Genomic DNA, 18,786 nt, shown 5'->3' with positions numbered 1-18,786 from the left:
GAAATCTTGAAGCTAATATCTGAAAACACTGAAGCTGACAGCCAGCTAAAATAAATGCCAAATTAGCCTAAAAAACAAAACAAAGAAAAAATTTCAAAAACAAATAAAAAAAGGGCCTAACTTAGCTAAAACAGCTAGCATGTAGCGGAAATATTTGTTAAACTTTAATAGCCTAAAAAATCTTAGTAAATGCCAAAATAGTCCAAAAAGCTAGCAGAATTACAAATTTTAAAACTTTAAAACTGTAACTTTTTAACATAATTCTGAATAATAAAAATGCAGGAATATTATTCCAGAATAAATCAACTTAAACCTTAAATAACTTTCAATATTTTACTCTCCATAAAAATATATTTGGTCAAAATTATACAAGTTAGAAATGAGCTCAAGATAACATCGGGTCATTAATAACAATAGAATAAAATGATCTGGAGGGCCAGATAGAATTACCCGGAGGGCCGGTTCCGGCCCCCGGGCCGTGACTTTGACACATGTGATTTAGTCTATGTATTTATTATTTTAAGACATAATATTTTCAACTATCAGAGGAATATTTCTAAATTTGAGTGTTTGATTTGAAAATAAAACTTTTTCTTGAAAGGTCAGGAAATCTCGATTTATTTTAAGACATCAAAAGAAAAATTCTACGAGTTCTATTGGCAGATTGTTCACGTATAAAAAGGGGAAAACATCTTATGTTCCACAGAAAACACTCTTTCTAACTGAAGTTCAGTTTTTAGCTGAAACTGTAAAGACTTTTCCCAGACTTGTTCCCCTCCTCACGGCCCGTTCTGCATGTTTCTCATCTCTGATGTCTTTTTTCAAACTCGACCCTCAGAGGTGCCGAGTGGAACGAAATGACAACCCGGCCCTCCTGCCGGGTGCAGCCCACCCCCACACGGGGGCATGGTATCAGGAGTTCTGGAGGACGAGCAAACCGACACGCCGGATCAGTGGAGGTGGCGGGGAGCAAACGCACGTCTGACGAGCCAAATGCACTCAGACCCCCATCAGGTTATGAATGGAATGAATTCTGCAGGCAGACGGAGCACGGCGCCACTCAGAGAACCCCCCGAAGGCGCCACCGCTCAGAGGAAACTCCACCGAGGCGTGTGCAGGGCATCCATTCAGGCTCACAGAGGAGATGTGAGCTGAAGGAGCGTGGCTTTATGAAGAACGGCAGGAGAACTTGTCATAGAACAAACGCAGAGGGACGGGGGCCGGACGGGGGCCGGACGGCGGCACAGGATAAACGCTCTGTGTCCATGCCGTTTTGAAATGTCGGTTTGCTTGGTGACGGTATTTCCCAGAGGAGTTTGAATGCACCATTTAACATTCATAGTTTGGCTCAATAACTCAAGGAAAGTGTCAGCTTTTTCAGTCTCAAATCCAGCATGAGGAGGAACAGACTAACAGAGTCGTTTCTGATTGTTTCTTTATGGTGTGAATGTTCAGTATCATTCACTCTTTAGTGATTCTTCTGCTTCTTTCTCTACGTTTTTCACCACATGAAATTCTAAATCACACTTTCAGCGATTTCGGTAATGTATCCAAACGTTCATCTCGTTCAGGACATTACTACTTGTATTTTTGGTATTCATAAACTACATAGTTTTTGAAATATTTAGCAAAATATGCCCCATAGAAAATAAATCAGAAAGTCTTGAAATTTCAAAATTTTAAGTAGATTAGCACCAAGTTTTTAAATATATTTATGAGGCATATTTTCATCTTTTAGAGTATTTTTTTTTTTAGCAATTTTCAAAAAAATAGGAGTTTAGCTAATATTTTAGCAACATGCTAATGTTTTGGGCTAATTTCTTATCTACTTTTTATGCTAATTCAAAGTTTAGCTTCTATTTTAGCAACATGCTAACATTTCAGATTCATTTTGTTTACAGAGGAATTTTAGGCTATTTTGGAGTTTAGTTCTTAAACAATGTGGTAGCCTTTTTCTTTCTTTTATTTATGTATTTATTTATTGGTAATTTGGTATCTACTGAGGTTTTTTACGCTATTTTGGAGTTTAGCTATCATTTTAGCAACATGCTAATGTTTTTGGCTAATATCTTTTCTACTGAGATTTTTATAGGCTAATTCAGAGTTTAGCTTCTATTTTAGAAACAGGCTAACATGTTTGGCTAATTTCGTTTACTGAGGAATGTTAGACTATTTTAGAGTTTAGCTAGTATTTAAGCAACGTGCTAGCTTTTTTGTGGCTAATTTGGAACCTACTGATTTTTTTTTAATGCTAATTTGGAGTTTGGTTTTTAATGTAGCAACAGGCTAAGATTTTTGGCTAATCTGTTATCTACTGAGGTTTTTATTGGCTAATTTAGAGTTTAGTTTTTAATTCAACAACAGGCTAACATTTTTGACTACTTTAGTTTACTTTTAGGCTATTTTTGAGTTTTTTGAGTTTTTTTTTTGGCTAATTTGGCATCTACTGAGTTTTTTGGGCTAATTTTGGAGTTTAGCTAGTATTTAAGAAACATGCTAAATACTTTTGCAAAATTGGCATGTATTGGGGATTTTTAAGCATTTTTACTACCCAATTTTCAGAAATATAGGTCAACTTTAGCAAATCTTTCAGAGTTCTTCAATGAAATTTACAGTCTTTTAAGCAAATAGCTTTTGCATTTTCAGTAAATCCCTTCAGCAACTTGGGTAAATTTTGTCACTATTTTCAGCAAAAAACTTCAACATCTACTGTGACTAATTAGTAAAAAGCATTCACACTAGCATTATTACAGGTAATCTAACGTTTTTAATCTACTTTAAACATTGTTAAACATTAACATGTTTTAAAATATATTATTGTTGCTTTTATTACAGGTCCTGTAACCAACATGCTGCGGAGCTGAAGGTCATCAAAGATGAATGAAGACGTCGCATCAGGTGATGGAGGCCCGGAGCCAAAGGTGACGGCTGCTCAGGTGTCACCTGCTGGCAGAGAGCAGGAGCTCAGCAGCTGAAGAAGCATCAGATCACGTTCATCAGATCCCCACATTCAGCTCCGAACCCGGACGAGACCCCGGGTAAGTTCTGTGAGGCTTTTAATGGAAAAGCAGAACATCTGAGAGGCTCTGAAAGTCACTTTTTTCCATTCCAGTATGTAATCTTTATTTTTTATCTGGTGTTTTTCTAGTTTTTGATGAAATGTATCTATATGTTTGAACATTTTAGCTGTGTTTTTATTGCTCTTTGAACTTTTAATATCATTTTAAGGCGCCTTATAAATCAAATAAACTTAAACTCAATTAAGAGACTTTGTTTTTCATATGAAAAGCGTGAAATGTGACTTTACAGCTCATTGAAAGAGTGAAAAAGCAGATTAGTACCAATCAGTTGTCTTCTTTCTTGCTGAAATATCATTGATTTTTTGAGTTTTTCTTATTTGATCTTCTTTTCCATTCATCTCTTCAGCGTTTTAGTTAATTTCAGCCTTTTTAACACCAAAATGTTTTGTTCTTTCTGCACATTATTGCTCTCTTTAACCTATAATTTTAGAGTAAGATATATAATAAAGGGTGAAAGCTCTTCAGTACAAAAACTTCATTCTTTGAGAAGAATTGATATCTAACAGTTCAGATCTTTGTTTGAACGAATGTTTAACTCTTTATTTTTACAATATTTGAAATAGTTCAAACTTAATGTGCATTTAATAAAACACAACTTTCTGAGATATTTTCCCAAATTCTTAAAAAGAATCAATCATTAGATTTTTTGTATTCATCAGGTCCAGCAGCGGAGAAAATAGATGAAGGTTGAGAGCTTCTAGAGCAGCAAAGGTTTAGTTTTTATAGCTGGATTATGTTACATGATTCATGTGCAAACCAGGAGTATATTTCCATAAACTCCTTTTTTATCTGAAACTAAACTCTAGCTGTTTTACATACTCTAATGAAGCGGCTCAGGTGTGGTTTCGTTTTTCCTTCCTGGAAAAAAACACAAAAGGTTTTCTGGCAGAGACAGCACTCCTTTAACCAACACGTTTGAATCACTTCCTTCTTTCAAATCCTACAGCAAACCTCACAATAAAAGGAGAATTATCATAATCATAACTATACTATAATATTCTAAGTAATAATATCAGTATGTAGGAGGAATCCAGATGTTTCAGTCCAAGTTACATGTTACAAGTAACTTAAACTGGTTCCATTTTAAAGACAAAACTCCACAGATTCCAATTATACTGTAATTATATCTGTTGGACACAAACTTTGTGAATTATTGGCCAAAGCATTGCAGAAAAAATACATGGTGTCAGATTGTTTTTTATAACGATGCTCAACCCGTAAACATGCCAAACATGTCAACAAACATCCCAAAGAAGCTGAGCTAACAGGATGTTTGGACCATTTGTGTCAAAACTTTTTATTATTAAATCCCAGAACCTCCTGTTAGCTTCAAGTATTTCATCTAACCAGTATGACATCTGAAAAAGAACGTTCTAAACTCCTCCTGTAAACTCTGAAACTTAAATGAAAACAAACATGATTTTAATGGCACTTCTGGCTTTCCGTAGATCAGGGTGTCAAACTCAATCGTACAAGGGGTCAAAATCCAAAACTCACCTTAGGTCGCAAACAGGATAAACATTTGTAGAACACTCTAAAACTACATTTTTAAAACTTTGAAACCATATTTTTAACATAATTATGAACTAGATATACAGCATTACCTGCGATAATGCTAGTGTGAATGCTGTAAGATGAATTTGGCTGCTAAAGATGCTGAAATTTAAACCCTGAAGCTAATAGCCAGCTAAAAAATTAGCTAAATGCCAAATTAGCTTAAAAATCTAAGTTAGTTTAGTCAAATCAGCTAGCATGTAGCTGAAAAAATAACTAAACTTTAAAATAGCCAAAAAAAAGGCAAAATTAGAAAAATTGTTTTTCAGTCGTTTCAACAAGATAACTTGTTATAACAAGAAAACAAAGTTAATTGTCCTGTTATGACCAGATAGTGGATCTCATTATAACGAAAAAACGTTAAATTATAAAAAATAAAAAAAAAGAAAAGTAGATGCACAATAAAATGCTATAAAATACTATACAAAATGACAAAGAACAAAACATCCCAGAGAGTCAAAACAAACATTCACAACAGCTGAATGTTTAATGTCTGCAGAGGTAAGTCTTTATAAGCTATTTATTCAATTTTTTGAAATTGTTATATGTCGATTTTGAGTATAATTTGCACTTCGAGCCAAACTATGCAAAAAACTGAGACTTATACTCAAAAAATGTGGTATTTGCTTTTTGATGGTAAACACAAATCAAAATGTTAGCGATTAATTTAGTTGAAAACGGAGAAATGACACAGAACATGCTGTGTTTGGCTGCCAAACTCCAATCATTTGAAACATCTGTCTTAAAAACAGAGCCATAGATTTGTCAGAAAAACATTTAAAATAGACTTTGCATTGCCACTTATGAACTCTACTAACGCTCTAAAAAATCACTTCAATCTGGTTTGATGTAGAGCAAATCCTCTCACTTTTATAAAGGTTCTCCATATCTTATCATTCTTTTTGAACAAATTTTTGACAAATCCTCTCTACCAGAGAAAAAATGTTTTGTCAAGTCAGAATGTTGGTCTAAAACCCCCCTAAAACTACAATTCCTGCCTGTCTCTTCCTGTCTGGTATCATTGAAAAGCCCCAAATGTCCTCTGTGGATACAAAAGGAGTTCATTTTGAGATTTCAGAGAAACTTGCAGCTCAGGTAGTTGTGAGGTTTACTACCACCAGAGGGCGCCACAGTGTCTGTCAGGAGCCAGTTTGTGAGTTTCTCATTTCTCCATCTCCACCATAAAAGACTGCAGTCAGGTTCGTTTGCTGAGAACATCTCAGGGGAAGCTGGCCTACCTGCCGGCTCCTTTTCCAGATGACGCGGCTGCAGCTGCTTCGATTAGGTTTCAGGTACTCCAACCCTGAAGGGAAACAATAGAGGCTTGTCAGTGGAAAAACAAAGATCAGTGTCACCTCAGTGTAGACTTTCCTTGGTGGTGTTTTTATTTATTTATTTATTATTTTGATAGATTTTAAGCAACAAGATGGAAATGAGCAACTGAGAAACATGTTCAAAAGGCTGAGAAAGATGCTTCATTAATATAGTTGTGTCCATCTCTGCTTCCTGATAAAAAACACTTTTATCCTTTCAGAATGGAACCGTATCAAAAAGCATCGATGAGAAAACTCAGAAGAAGCAGCAACTCTCTGCTGCAGCATCTGATTTACCGAGGAGTTCACGGAGGAGGCAGGGACACTCCTGTAAGACCTTCATGCTTCTTACAGTTTTGAATCTGTTTTTCCTTTATGACGAATGACTTTGTTCTGAAAGATTCCAGCTCAGCCGAGAGACGCTAAAATGATCCAGTCCATCGCCAGCCTGATCAGAGCAAAGAGCAAACTGCTGCTGTTGGAAAATCCCGACACGGTGGAGATCTACAAGGTACAAACTGCACCAATATCCATATTAAAGCATGGAAAGTAACAGTTATATCATATGTTGCAAAAATATGAGGAATATTTCTAATTATTTCAATTATTCTGCTGCATATTTATGACCAGAAACACTATGATATTCAAGCTATAATATAAACCAGTTAAACCAGAGGAGTCAAAGTCAATCACACAAGGGGACAAAATCCAAAACACACCTTAGGTCATGTTCTGGACAGGAAAAACATTTATTGAACGCTCTAAAACTACATTTTTAAAACTTTTAAACATAATTATGAACTAGATAATGCTAGTGTGAATGATGTAAGCTGAATTTGGCCACTCAAGATGCTGAAATTGATAGCTGAAAACGCTGAAGCTGAAATATTAGCTATATGCTGCATTAGCCTTTGATTAAAAAAACATCTTAGGTTAGCCAAAGCAGCTAGCATGTACCTGAAATATTAGCTAAAGTCCAAAATAGTTTAAACAACAAAAAAAAACATAAATTAACCAAAACAGCTAGCATGTAGCTGAAATGTTAGCTAAACTTTTAAATAGCCTTAAAAAAAGCCTAAATCAGCCAAAGCAGCTAGCATGCACCTGAAATGTTAACTAATTTCCGAAATAGCTAAAAAAAAAGCGGAAATCAAATAAAAAACAGCTAGTATGTAGCTGAAATATTAGCCAAACTTTTAAATAGCCTAAAAAAGCATAAGTTAGCCAAAGCAGCTAGCATGTACCTGAAATATTAGCTAATTTCCAAAACAGCAAAAAAAAAATGCATAAATTAACCAAAGCAGCTAGCATGTAGCTGAAATATTAGCTAAACTCAGAATTAGCCCAAAACAATCTTAGCAAATGCCAAAGTAGTATTCTACATAAAAATATATTTTGTCAAAATTATACAAGTTAGAAATAAATGCTATATAACATCAGGCCATTAATAATGATAAAATTGAACAATCTGGAGAGCCGGATCCGGCCCCCGGGCCTTGACTTTGACACATTGGAGTAAACTGTTCACTAATTCAGCAGTAGTTTAATTTATTGACTTTGATTTAGGTGGAATAAGACGTTTGCAGAATTTTTGAACGTAAAACAAACAAAGTTTATTTTAGTGAGTTCTGCATGTTGTTGTTTTCCAGCTGGATGAACCAACAGCTGGACCAGGAAAAGGTCACTTCTATCTTCCCGCCATCCCAGCCAAAGCGTCCAGCCTGAGCTCCGTCAGGGGGGCTCTGAGTCAATCCTGCCCTTATCTGTACGACAAGCGGCGGGGGTCGCTCTCATCCGTTGTGTCTCACCGAACCGGAGATCCCACCGAGAAACGGGTCAAACAAACAACTGAAGGAATCCACTTCCTTTGAAGGGAAATCCTACTGACACTGTTTTTCTCTCGTCACAGCAGAGCAACTTAAAAGCAAAAAGGGAAGCTAAGAAATCCAACGTGACGGTGACCATGACCTACCTGGGTCAGAGCCATCGAGGGTCACACTCTGAGGTCACTCGAGATGAGCTGAAGGTCCTCCAACAAGTCAGCGGAGGGGAAAACGTTTGTGTCTTCAAAGGCGTCCTCACTCGCGGCGGTGAGTCCTGATAAAACTTCTGCTTTCTCCCTTTCTCTGATAAAAAAGGGAGAAGAATCTTAAAACTACAATTCTGATTATTTATTTAGTGAAATTGTTGTGAATCAGAAGTAGATAAAATGTGATGTAGAAAAATGGTGGGCGGGGCCATGAGCTCCCAGCTCCGCCCCTTTCTGATGCATCCACTCACAGACAAACAGATCCATGAACGTCGTTGTCGTCCTGGTCTGAGCTGGAATCTGACCAGCGGGTAAGATACAGAACATTTACCAAAACCTCATCGATGAGCTTCGGCTGGATTTGAGCAAAACAAAGTCTTCTTTCTGACTAACATTTTTTTCAGATAAACTTTTATAGCATTCGACTTTTAAGAATAAGTTATGAATATCTCCACTCTACAAACAAAGATTATGTTTAAAAGAACGAGTTTAAAAAGCCACTGCGATCTTCTTTTGATCTATTCACTTGTCTAAGTGTCAAAGTTGAGGCCCGGGGGCCGGATCCGGCCCTCCGGTTAACTATATCAGGCCCTCCAGATTATTTTATTTTATTGTTATTAAAGGACCGATGTTATCTTTAGCTTTTCTCTAAGTTGTATAATTTTGACAAAATATATTCTTTTGGAGGGTAAAATATGGAAAGTTATTTAAAGTTTAAGTTAAGTTTTAATTATATTAAAAAGTTATTGTTTTAAAGTTTTAAAAATCTAGTTTTAGAGTGCTATTTTGACCTTACTTTTCGTATGTATAGCCTCCATAAACACAAGAATATGTAATAAAAAAACCAAACAAAAGACCCCAAAACAAGATTTTCATTAGACTGGATTTAAATAAACTGATAAAAATCTCCATATTCCTCCCATTAGTGATGTGTGTCTGTTCTCTCTTTCAGAGCAGTTCCAGTTTGTGTCCCAGAGGCACATCGGTTACCCCTTCAGCGCCTCCATGTACATCAACGGCCTCATGGCGACCAGACTCAGCTCCTGCTGCGAGTACCGCTACGCTCCCGGCTTCCAGCAGGGCAGGAAGAGCTGCTTCAGACTGACCTGGCTGGCTGGTGGGACGCCCTGCTACAGGTCGGGTTTCATCTTCTCACAGACCAGGGGGGTCGAACTCAATCACACAAGAGGCCAAAATCCAAAACACACCTGAGGTCACAGGTCGGACAGGATAAACATTTATTTCAAATTTGAAAACTACATTTTTAAAATGTTTAAACCATAACTTTTTAACATAATTATGAACTACATATATAGCATTACTTTCTAGTGTGAATGGTGTAAGCTGAATTTGGCCGCTGAAATTGATAGCTAAAAATGCTGAAGCTGATAGCTGAAAACACTGAAGCTAAAAACTAAAAATTATGAAGTTGATAGTTTAAAAAGCTGAAGTTGATAGCTGAAAATAATGAAATTGATAGTTTAAAAGGCTAAAGCTGAAACAGAGGAATCAGATAGCTGAAAATACTGAAGTTGATAGCTAAAAATGCTGAAGCTGATAGCTGAAAATAATAAAGCTGATAATTAAAAATGCTGAAATTGATACTTACAAGCGCTGAAGCTCATAGCTGAAAATAGTGAAGCTGGTAGCTAAAAATGCTGAAGCTGATAGTTAGAAGTGCTGAAGCTGAAAATTCTGAAGCTGATAGCTGAAAATAATAAAGCTGATAATTAAAAATGCTGAAGCTGATACTTACAAGTGCTGAAGCTCATAGCTGAAAATAGTGAAGCTGATAGCTGAAAAACGCTGAAGCTGAAAATGCTGAAGATGATAGCCAGCTAAAATATAAGTCAAATGCCAAATTAGTCTTTAAAAAACAAAATTAAAAATATTTTTTTAGCCAAAACAACTAGCCTGTAGCTGAAAAATTAGCTAAACGTCAAAATAGCCTAAAAATTGAAAAAAGCCTAAATTACCCAAAACAGTTAGAGTGTAAGTATTAGCTAAACTCCAAAACAACCTAAATGTTTTTTAAAAGCCTAAATTAGTGAAAACAACTAGCATGTAGCTGAAATATTAGCTAAGCTCCAAAACAGCCTAAAAAATCGCAGGGAATCCCCGAATAGTCCAAAAAGCTATCAGAATGCTAATTTTTTAAACTTTAAAACTGTAACTTTTTAACATAATTATGAATAATAAAAAGGCAGGAATATTATTCCAGAATAAATCAACTTAAACCTTAAATAACTTTTAAAAGTTTACTCTCCATAAAAATATTTTCAGTCAAAATTATACAAGTTAGAAATAAGCACAAGATAACATTTTTTCTAATTTTTCCTATTTTTCAGATGTACGAGCCTCCGACACAAATCCAGCTCCTGTCAGCAGCTGAACAACAGCACAAAGGAAAATTTAATTCTCCCTCTTGAGCAGAAAACTGGCAACGGTACAAAGCCTCCAAACTGTTGTTTCAATTTTCCATTTCTTCTTAAAGCTGACTCAGCAGTATGTTTGACTGTGAGCCCGCTCCTAGTTTGAGGTCAGAATGCCCCACGCTGCAGTTCTTCCCTCTGATTTCATCGTTTTGAATCTAGGCGCCGTGGAGTCCTGCCCGTCGTCCCCTCTTTTCATCCCAGCCAAGCCCGTGAAGAAATCAGCTAAAAAACACATCAAGGAACGCACTGGAGCATCCAGTGACAGCGAAGACCTCGCTGTAGCTGGAACTAAAGCGACGTCAGAAAGGAAAAGACGCAGAGGTCAAACTAATCAGCGGGGGAGCAAAGACAAGGCGGCTGGATGTAAAGAGGGGGACGGGGGCCGAGAGAGACGAGACTCTGAGAGGTCACCGGTGATGGAGAAATCTGGAGAGAAGACGAGAACCAGGAAACACTTGAAAACAGCTGGAAATGCTGCAGCTCTGCTGACGGAGGAGAACCAGAAGACGACCGGTGAGAACCGCTTCGGTCGGCTTCTTTCATCACACTGTGTGCACCATTAGTAGGCATTATAAAGTGATGGGATGTTGTGTAACGAGAGAGGGCGTGGCCTTAGGAGGTCAACATCCTGCATCAAGATGTGCAGAAATATTTGGCAGATTTTTCTCAGGTGAAATGGGCCAAAAAAAGAGAAAAGTCAAAAAGTTATAAAAACGTCTTTTAGGAGGATGGAGCACTCTTGAAATAGTTCAGGACCAGATTGTAAGACGAAAAGATGCAAATTAGCCGCCAAAGTTTTGAGAGGAATCAGATGTGAAGTTACCTGGAAGTAGAGCTGCCACGATTAGTTGACTAATCTATGACTGATTGACCATTAAAATAGTTGACGACTAATTTAATATTCGATTAGTCGTTATTTTATATTATATGGAGTTGGAGTGTTGTAAAGTTGAAAGTTATAATGCTAGATTTTCTACTACTTTGGCATTATTAAAGTTTTTTAGACCATTTTGGAGTCTAGCTAATATGTCAGCTACATGCTAGCTATTTTGGCTAATTTTTGGGTTTTTTTTTAAAGATATTTTGAAGTTTAGCTAATATGTCAGCTACATGCTAGCGGTTTTTGCTAATTTAGGATTGTCCGCATTTTTTAGGCTAATTTGGAGTTTATGAGATCCACTATCTGGTCATAACAGGACAATTAACTTTGTTTTCTTGTTATAACAAGTTATCTCGACTGAGACATTTTATTTTCTAATTTAGCCTTTTTTTTAAGTTTAGATATTTTTTTCAGCTACATGCTAGCTGATTTGATTAAACTAACTTAGATTTTTAAGCTAATTTGGCATTTAGCTAATGTTTTAGCTGGCTATTAGCTTCAGTGTTTTCACCAATTAACTTTAGTGTTTTCAGGTATAAATTTCAGCATCTTCAGCTATCAGCACTAGCATATTCAGCTGCCAAATTCAGCTTACAGCATTCACACTAGCATTATCACAGGTAATGCTATACATCTATTTTTTAGTTAATTTAAAGCTAATGACGGTTAAGATGTGAGCTTTATGTTCAGTTTGCGTATGATCCGATTAGTCAACTAATCAGAACAAATAATCAGTGATGTGTCTACTATTAAAATAATCGCTTGTGACAGCTCTACCTGGAAGCCGTTCTCCTCCAGAGTCGACATATTCCACAGCTAACACACACCAGCAGAGCAGAGTCTCATGCTGTGGGAAATACCTGCCGATAAAAGTGGTTTTAAGAAGTTTCTTAAAGATTCGGCAGTGAAGATGACTGCTGAATGTGGTGCACAGATTAAAAATGATCGTTTCCTTTAAGATCGTGTATCAAAGTCAAGGCCCCGGGGCCGAATCCGGCCCTCCAGGTAATTCTATCCGGCCCTCCAGATCATTTTATTTTATTGTTATTAATGATGTTATCTTGAGCTCATTTCTAACTTGTATCATTTTGACAAAATATATTTTTATTGAGAGTAAAATATTCAAAGTTATTTAAGGTTTAAATTGATTTATTCTGGAATAATATTCCTGCCTTTTAATCATGTTAAAAAGTTACAGTTTTAAAATGTAGTTTTAGAGTGTTCAATAAATGTTTTTCCTGTTCGGCCCGCGACCTAAAGTTTGGATTTTTGCCCCTCGTGTGATCGAGTTTGACCGCCCTGTTCTAGTTTAAAGTTTTCCATTTACCAGAATCTGTGGAAACAAAAACGTCACACATCGTGTCTTTCATAGATTCACTGCAGGATGAGGAAGAACTGACGAAGAAGAACAAAGAGGCAGAATCCGACGGGAAAAACGGAGATGGGGAAAGACGGAGGGATTTCTATGAGGAATGTGTGGAGATGAGTGCAGCGCTGAGGCGAGGCCCAAACAAACACCGGTTCAAGCAAAGCAGTGAGTAAAGGCACTTCTGCACAGCAGGATCACAACTGAGGCTCACCAGAGCCGATCTGCATAATAGACTTCTGCAGACAGAATTTGCAGGAGCGTGCACGGACCAGTGTCTGCTTGGGAGAAGATTGATTACATGTGGGAGAGATTAGACGGAGTGAATTCATTCCTGCATGCATAACTCTCGGCAGATATGCTTTCTTCTGCTGCTCAAACAGAAGCACAAAGCCAGATCAGACACTTTGATTTGCAGCTGAGTTGTTTGTCTTCCTCTCTGTGTGAGCGAGTCCTGGAAAGGTGCCGGCTTCAGAAAAGTCTGTCGTCGAGCCCCAAAGCCCAGAGCTCAGACGTGGAGCTCAGTGCAGAAAGTGACAGCCCTGTGCAAGCTGACGAAGAGCGTAAGGAGGAGGAGGAGGAGGAGGAGAAGGAGGAGGAGGACACAGAACGCCCCGGTGAGAACAAAGAGGAGCCTGTTAAAGAACAAGACCTGGAGGCACAGGTGAGCATCCAGCTCAGTCAGTCTGAGCACTTTCAACATCCCCATTTTAGAGCTTAGAATTCCTCTCTGATCATCTTTAGAACTATTTTTAAATCGTTCCTTGTGATCTTTTAATTATAATTGCTGTTTTTAGCAAAAATACCAATAAAGTGTCCTTTTCTAGGACATAATTCCTGCAGAGCAGCACGAGTTTCATTAGAAACTCACCTCTAAGTTGTGGGTGGGACGCGGAGCAACCCCGCCCCCCCTTTATTACCTGTTGCATGGAGCTTGTAGTCCAACAAATGTATTTTTAATGTCACAAATACGCACTTTTTAAGCAGTATTTTTGTCATCTCCTGATTTACAACAATTTAAATCGAGAAATATTTAAAAATAATAATAATTGTTTTAAAAATATGTCCTCCATAATTAGAAAATTGACATAAGAACTTATCAAATCACCATTTCCTGAAATTCCTCATTTTAACATAAAATTTGTCATTAAAGATTTCTCTGCCCGACAATAATTAGTTATGAATTTTAATTTTTTATTTTAGGATTTTAACATTTTCTATTGTTTCTTTGAGCCAAATTTCACACCACCGAGGCATCCACTGTGATTTCACAAAATTATGTTTTTTTCTGCTTACATAATTTTTTAGTTTTTATTTAATTCAACCGGAGAAGTTATGATACAATAAGGTCACTGAGGCCGAAACAATACGACAAAAATTAGAGGCCAAAAAAGATGAATATACATGCGTCTCCTCAAAATATTTAAAACACAAAGACCTGATGCACAACAGAAAAATGAAAAGAAAGTGGAAAATATTTTGGATTATATCCTGTCTACAGGAATAACCTACATTTGTTTAAAGAATTATTTTTTGCAAACTTACTTTAGTATTTTGGCGCTCCACAGTGATAATAGTTGCAGGTTTTTATCTGGGCAGGACAGGCGCCCGGCCCTGTCGAGTGATCAAAAGACTCAAAACGTGCCCGAAAAATTCCTCAAAGTTGGCTAAAGTGGAACTGTGAATGTGGCCGACAGCCGAGCGGTTCGACTCTTTTTGTCTCTGGGTTTGGAAATCCTCCAGGATGGGATAAAGCTCCAGCACCTTGAAGAGGCTGTAGAGGTGGTCCACTGTTCCACAGCCAGGACGGAAACCGAGTTATTTTATACTCGCGATCTGCTCTCAAAAGTTCAAGTATGAAAAATAACGATGTCAAAGGTCCCTGATTCGTTATCTTTATTAATATAGTGGAGTGTGGTAACCATGCAGTTAAGGAGGGATGTATGTTTTGGTCTGAAATGCAGAATAATATTGAAATTTAAGTTTAACACAAAAAAGCCAAACATGCAGCACTACTGTCACCAGAACAAATCTTCACAATAGTGTCAGTGAAACTTCCTATTTTCAAAGTAAAACTACAGTGTTTTTTTTATTTTGTTGACAAAAAATACTGAAATAAAAAAAAAATACTTTAACTCTGGAGGTGTAACTGCAGTATTTACATTCATGGTAATGTGGAGAACATGTTCAGGAATTATTCTTCAATGATCCAAAACAGGGATTTTTGTGTTTTTCTGTTGTTTATATCACTACTGAACTCAACCAGAAGGTTGACAAAAAAACTGTTTACACTGACAAACTCCATTTCTTTCTAAATCTTTGTTTTTATCCGTTTTGCTGATTCTGATCTCCTGTTCTAAATAAAAGTATAATCGATGGTGATTTAATACGTGCTGAAAAGGAAAAAGCTATGCTAAATTTTCTAAAGGACTGGAAACTTTTGTGAAAGAACTACAAAAGAGCACTTAAATTTCTAAAAGATTTGCAGTAAAATTGCTTTAAAAATCCCTGATATATGCCAATTTTGCAAATATATTTAGTGTTGCTTAAATACGAACAAAACTCTAACTTAGCCTAAAAAACTTCAGTAGATAGTTAATTTAGAATTTAGCTTTTCAATTTCTTCTTCAAATATTTTTAATATTCATTATTCATTCAATATTCATGAGTATACAGTCTATGTTTCAAATTCCCAGCGTCTGTTTTCTAATTTGAACCCGATTTGACTCCATAGTTTCATCCGTTTGTCTCTGTGGTCGTAGCTGGACGCCATGATGACCGTCCTGAAAACGTCTGATGAGGTGGAGCAGCTGGTTCTGAGGAACACGGGCCTCACCGACGATCTGCTGCTGAGCCTGGCAACGGTGCTGAAAGGAAGTCCGTCCCAGGTCAAGATGCTCAACCTCAACCTCAACTCCATAGGACCGTACGGCGCCCACATCCTGCTGGAGGTCCTGAGGGTGAAACCACATGTGAAAGGCTTGCAGTAGGTAGAATTCATGATGTAAACTTTGAAAAAGGTTTGTTTTGTTTCTTTGTCAAAACTATGGAGCTAAATTGGGGTCAATATTATTTGGAAAAAAGTTTAGAAATTGAAATTTTGAGTTTTAAAACCTAAAAAAACAACATTTAAAGCTGAAAATAATTACATTATTTCAAAATAGCAAAAAGTTTTGGAGATTTTAACATTCTTTTTGGCCAAACACCAACTTTTTTTTCAATTTGTTTTATTTGGGTTTCAATAATATTGGCCCCAATTTAGCTCCATAAAAACCCAGTATAATAGAGTTTTATGAAATAAAGCTTTTATAAAGAAATGATAAGCTAAGCAGCTTTTTCATAACTGCAAGCTAAACAAAAGCCACTGTCTCTCACTGCAGCAGCTGTAAGCTGTTGCCAGGCAACCAAAGGAGACCTCATAATCCACTGGCCATGAGCTACGACACCCCGCTAACAGGAAAAAAAGGGGTGGGGGGGGATTTATGTCTAAGGTAGACATTGTTTCAATGAAGATATTACTTTTCTTACTGTTACTGCACTGACTTTTGGGGGCCGAGCAGCTGGATGTGCGTTTGTGCTTGCTAAGCTAACCTGCTGCTGATGCTGCTGCTGCTTCCATCCAGCGGCTGTGGGAACGGCGTTGCTCTTCCTGTCCAACTCTTTGCTAATAAGCAGATTTTACAAAATAGTTTCCTTACGGGGGTTTTAAATTTAACCTAAAAACGTCACTGCAACAAGTGAAAGAAAAAAAACTATTTTTTTGTACTTTATTTTCGTTGCCCTGCAGTTTGTTTGGAAACCGGCTGCGTGACCACGGCCTGCTGACCCTTCTGACCGGAATAGCCGAACTCCAGGAGCAGACCGCAGTCACGGCGGCGTCCGTGCATCACGCCCTGCTCTTCCCCTCTGAGCAGGACGTGATGCTACAGCTGCCCACCGGGTGGAGCTCTTTTGAGGTGTTCACGCTCCTGGAGCTGGACGTTGGTGGAAATGGGCTGAACAGTGACGGGGTCAGAGTGATCGCTTCCTACATGAGGTCCCACTCACACCTGCGGTACCTGGGCCTGGCTCAGACCAGCAGCGCAGACCTGGCCGCTTGGAAGGAGCTGTTTGAGAGTCTGAAAGGCAACGGCACACTCGCTCAGATCATCTTAGATGAGAACAACCTGGGCGACCCCGGGGTCCGGCTGCTGGCCGACATGCTGAAGGAGAACGCCAGTCTGCGGCAGGTGGACCTGGACGGGAACGACATCAGCGACGTGGGAGGAAATGACATCATGGCAGCGCTGCTGTGCAGGACCGACTTCCCTCTGAGCCATCTGAGCCTGGAGGAGAACAGCATCAGTGCAGGACTGATGGTCAGGATACAGGAGCAGGTAAAGGAGTCCTGCAGAGGCTGAGGAAACCTGAGGAAACATCATTTAACCGTCACATGAGCAGTGGAGGCTTTCGATACGGGCGGTCGCCCAGGGCGGTATTTTCCAGTATTTCAGTATTTCTTTTCTGTAATACGATTAGTGGAGCGGGCCTGTTCTCGCTGTCTGAAGGTGAACTTAAATGTCAAACAGCGCCCTCTGCTGCACAACACTCAAACTGACCCTCACCTCATTTAGTCTATTCACCGTAAATGTAGTTTTTAAACTCCCCAACCTCCCCAAAAAACTAAAATAAATATTGGTTTAGTCAGAGGATGCCAACTTGTTTATTTTTATGAGCGCAATAAGATGTAAAGGACAAAACCATCCATTCACAATTTAGAGAAAAGAAGAGAGACTTGAAAAGAACAAAGGTGTGATATTGAACATTGTTAATGTCATTATTAAAGCCCAAGACAACTTTATATTTGAAGAGCTAGGCTAAGGCTATTGTTATAGACTATACTTTTAACGTTTATTTCATCCAAACTCAATTTGTCGATTAAATGCAGCTAATTAAATACTATTTTATATTATATTTAATTCCTTTACTCCTGCTTTTGTTAAAATAAAAGAACATGATCACCTACTATCACGCTATTTCATATTATTCAGTACTTTGTCTCTTTTTCTCAGAATTGCTCATTTCATTATTCATGCTGATGACAATAAAAGCTGGTTCCTCAGCTTGTTGTCAGAAATTGCATTAAAAAATTTACAGCTTCAATCCCCTCTACTTTGATACATTTTCTAAATATTTTGTAAGAAAGTTCACTTTTTCTTTTCATATTAGATTCCCTTTTCCAAATTATTTGTGACACGTTTTTAGTTTGTACCAAGAGAAGTAGACCAAGTTTATTTTCTAGGTGGATTTGTGATATTTGTATTTTTAAACCTCAATTAAACATATGCGTGATATCCTTATGAGAGTTGCCATTTCTTTTCCATTTCAAGTTATTTAATGAAAGTCTAATAAACCAGGGGTCACCAAACTTTTTTGTGAGGGTCACATGACTGTTTTCTTCTTTAAAGGGGCCGGAGACGGTTTGTAGGCTAACAGAAAAAGTGTAAGAATCACAGACTAAACGTAAACATTTATGTCTTATTTTTTTTTAAATAATTCATTTCTGTAATCTTTATAGAAAAATAATACTGAAGCATTTTAAAAACTAGATATATAGCATTACCTGTGATAATGCTAGTTTGAAAGCTGTAAGCTGAAATTGGCCGCTGAAGAAGCTGAAATTGATGACAAAAAAAACGCTAAAGCTGATACCTAAAATTAGCAAATTTCCCAGAATGGGAAAAATAAAGTATCTTAATTTTATCTAAAATGACTTCAGTTAATTGCTGAAAACACTGAAGCTGATAGCTAGCTAAAATATTAGCAAAATGCCAAATTATTCTAAAAAAACTGGTAAAATTGCTAATTCTCCAAGTTAGCATATAATACTGAAATATAACCCAAATTAGCCAAAAAGATAGCTTGTAGCTGAAAAATTTGCTAAATGTCAAATTGGCCTAAAAAACTGGTAAAATGTGTAATTTGGCCAAAACAGCTATCACATCGCTGAAATTTTAGCTAAGCTCCAAATTGGCCTAAAAAACTGAAAAACAGTCTAAAATGAACCAAAACAGCTAAATTGATGCTAAAATATTAGCTTAACTACAAATAGGCCTAAAACTGCAGGAAAACCCCTAAATTAGCCAAAAC

General features: G+C 37.4%; 1 protein-coding gene and 1 long non-coding RNA gene across 3 annotated transcripts; one reads left to right on the top strand and one right to left on the bottom strand.

Moving 5' to 3' along the window:
• The first annotated feature begins 1,165 nt into the window (after positions 1-1,165).
• LOC112148111 lies at positions 1,166-17,996 on the top strand. Of its 2 annotated transcripts, none has more exons than XM_036213394.1 (13): positions 1,166-1,541; positions 2,836-3,038; positions 6,169-6,277; positions 6,348-6,458; positions 7,597-7,782; positions 7,857-8,037; positions 8,929-9,112; positions 10,325-10,422; positions 10,571-10,924; positions 12,664-12,825; positions 13,110-13,321; positions 15,420-15,643; positions 16,445-17,996. In XM_036213394.1, the coding sequence occupies exons 3-13, from the start codon at positions 6,170-6,172 to the stop codon at positions 17,055-17,057; spliced, it is 2,433 nt and encodes an 810-aa protein (XP_036069287.1). In that variant the 5' UTR covers positions 1,166-1,541; positions 2,836-3,038; position 6,169; the 3' UTR covers positions 17,058-17,996. The 2 variants fall into 2 exon arrangements, with proteins under 2 accessions (XP_036069287.1, XP_036069286.1); XM_036213393.1 differs by lacking the exon at positions 1,166-1,541 and adding an exon at positions 2,654-2,753.
• Positions 2,746-8,453, bottom strand: LOC118599096. Its single transcript, XR_004948382.1, has 3 exons — positions 7,920-8,453; positions 5,873-5,937; positions 2,746-2,943 (listed from the first exon to the last, which is right to left on the bottom strand). It is a non-coding gene; the product is annotated as an uncharacterized LOC118599096 (long non-coding RNA).
• Positions 17,997-18,786: the final 790 nt, after the last annotated feature.

The sequence above is a fragment of the Oryzias melastigma genome, linkage group LG9 (genome assembly GCF_002922805.2).
Source record: "Oryzias melastigma strain HK-1 linkage group LG9, ASM292280v2, whole genome shotgun sequence".
Classification (NCBI taxonomy): domain Eukaryota; kingdom Metazoa; phylum Chordata; class Actinopteri; order Beloniformes; family Adrianichthyidae; genus Oryzias; species Oryzias melastigma.
The sequence above is the reverse complement of the archived record's forward strand: the minus strand, read 5'-3'. Positions and strand labels throughout refer to the sequence as shown.

What these genes read in the sequence shown, in the direction of transcription:
- LOC112148111 (XM_036213394.1), top strand. Translation starts at nt 6,170, where the DNA reads ATGGAACCGTATCAAAAAGCATCGATGAGAAAACTCAGAAGAAGCAGC. An exon ending in TGAGCAGAAAACTGGCAACG is followed by an intron (nt 10,423 to 10,570) that starts GTACAAAGCCTC and finishes TTTTGAATCTAG; the next exon opens with GCGCCGTGGAGTCCTGCCCG. An exon ending in ACACCGGTTCAAGCAAAGCA is followed by an intron (nt 12,826 to 13,109) that starts GTGAGTAAAGGC and finishes TGTGTGAGCGAG; the next exon opens with TCCTGGAAAGGTGCCGGCTT.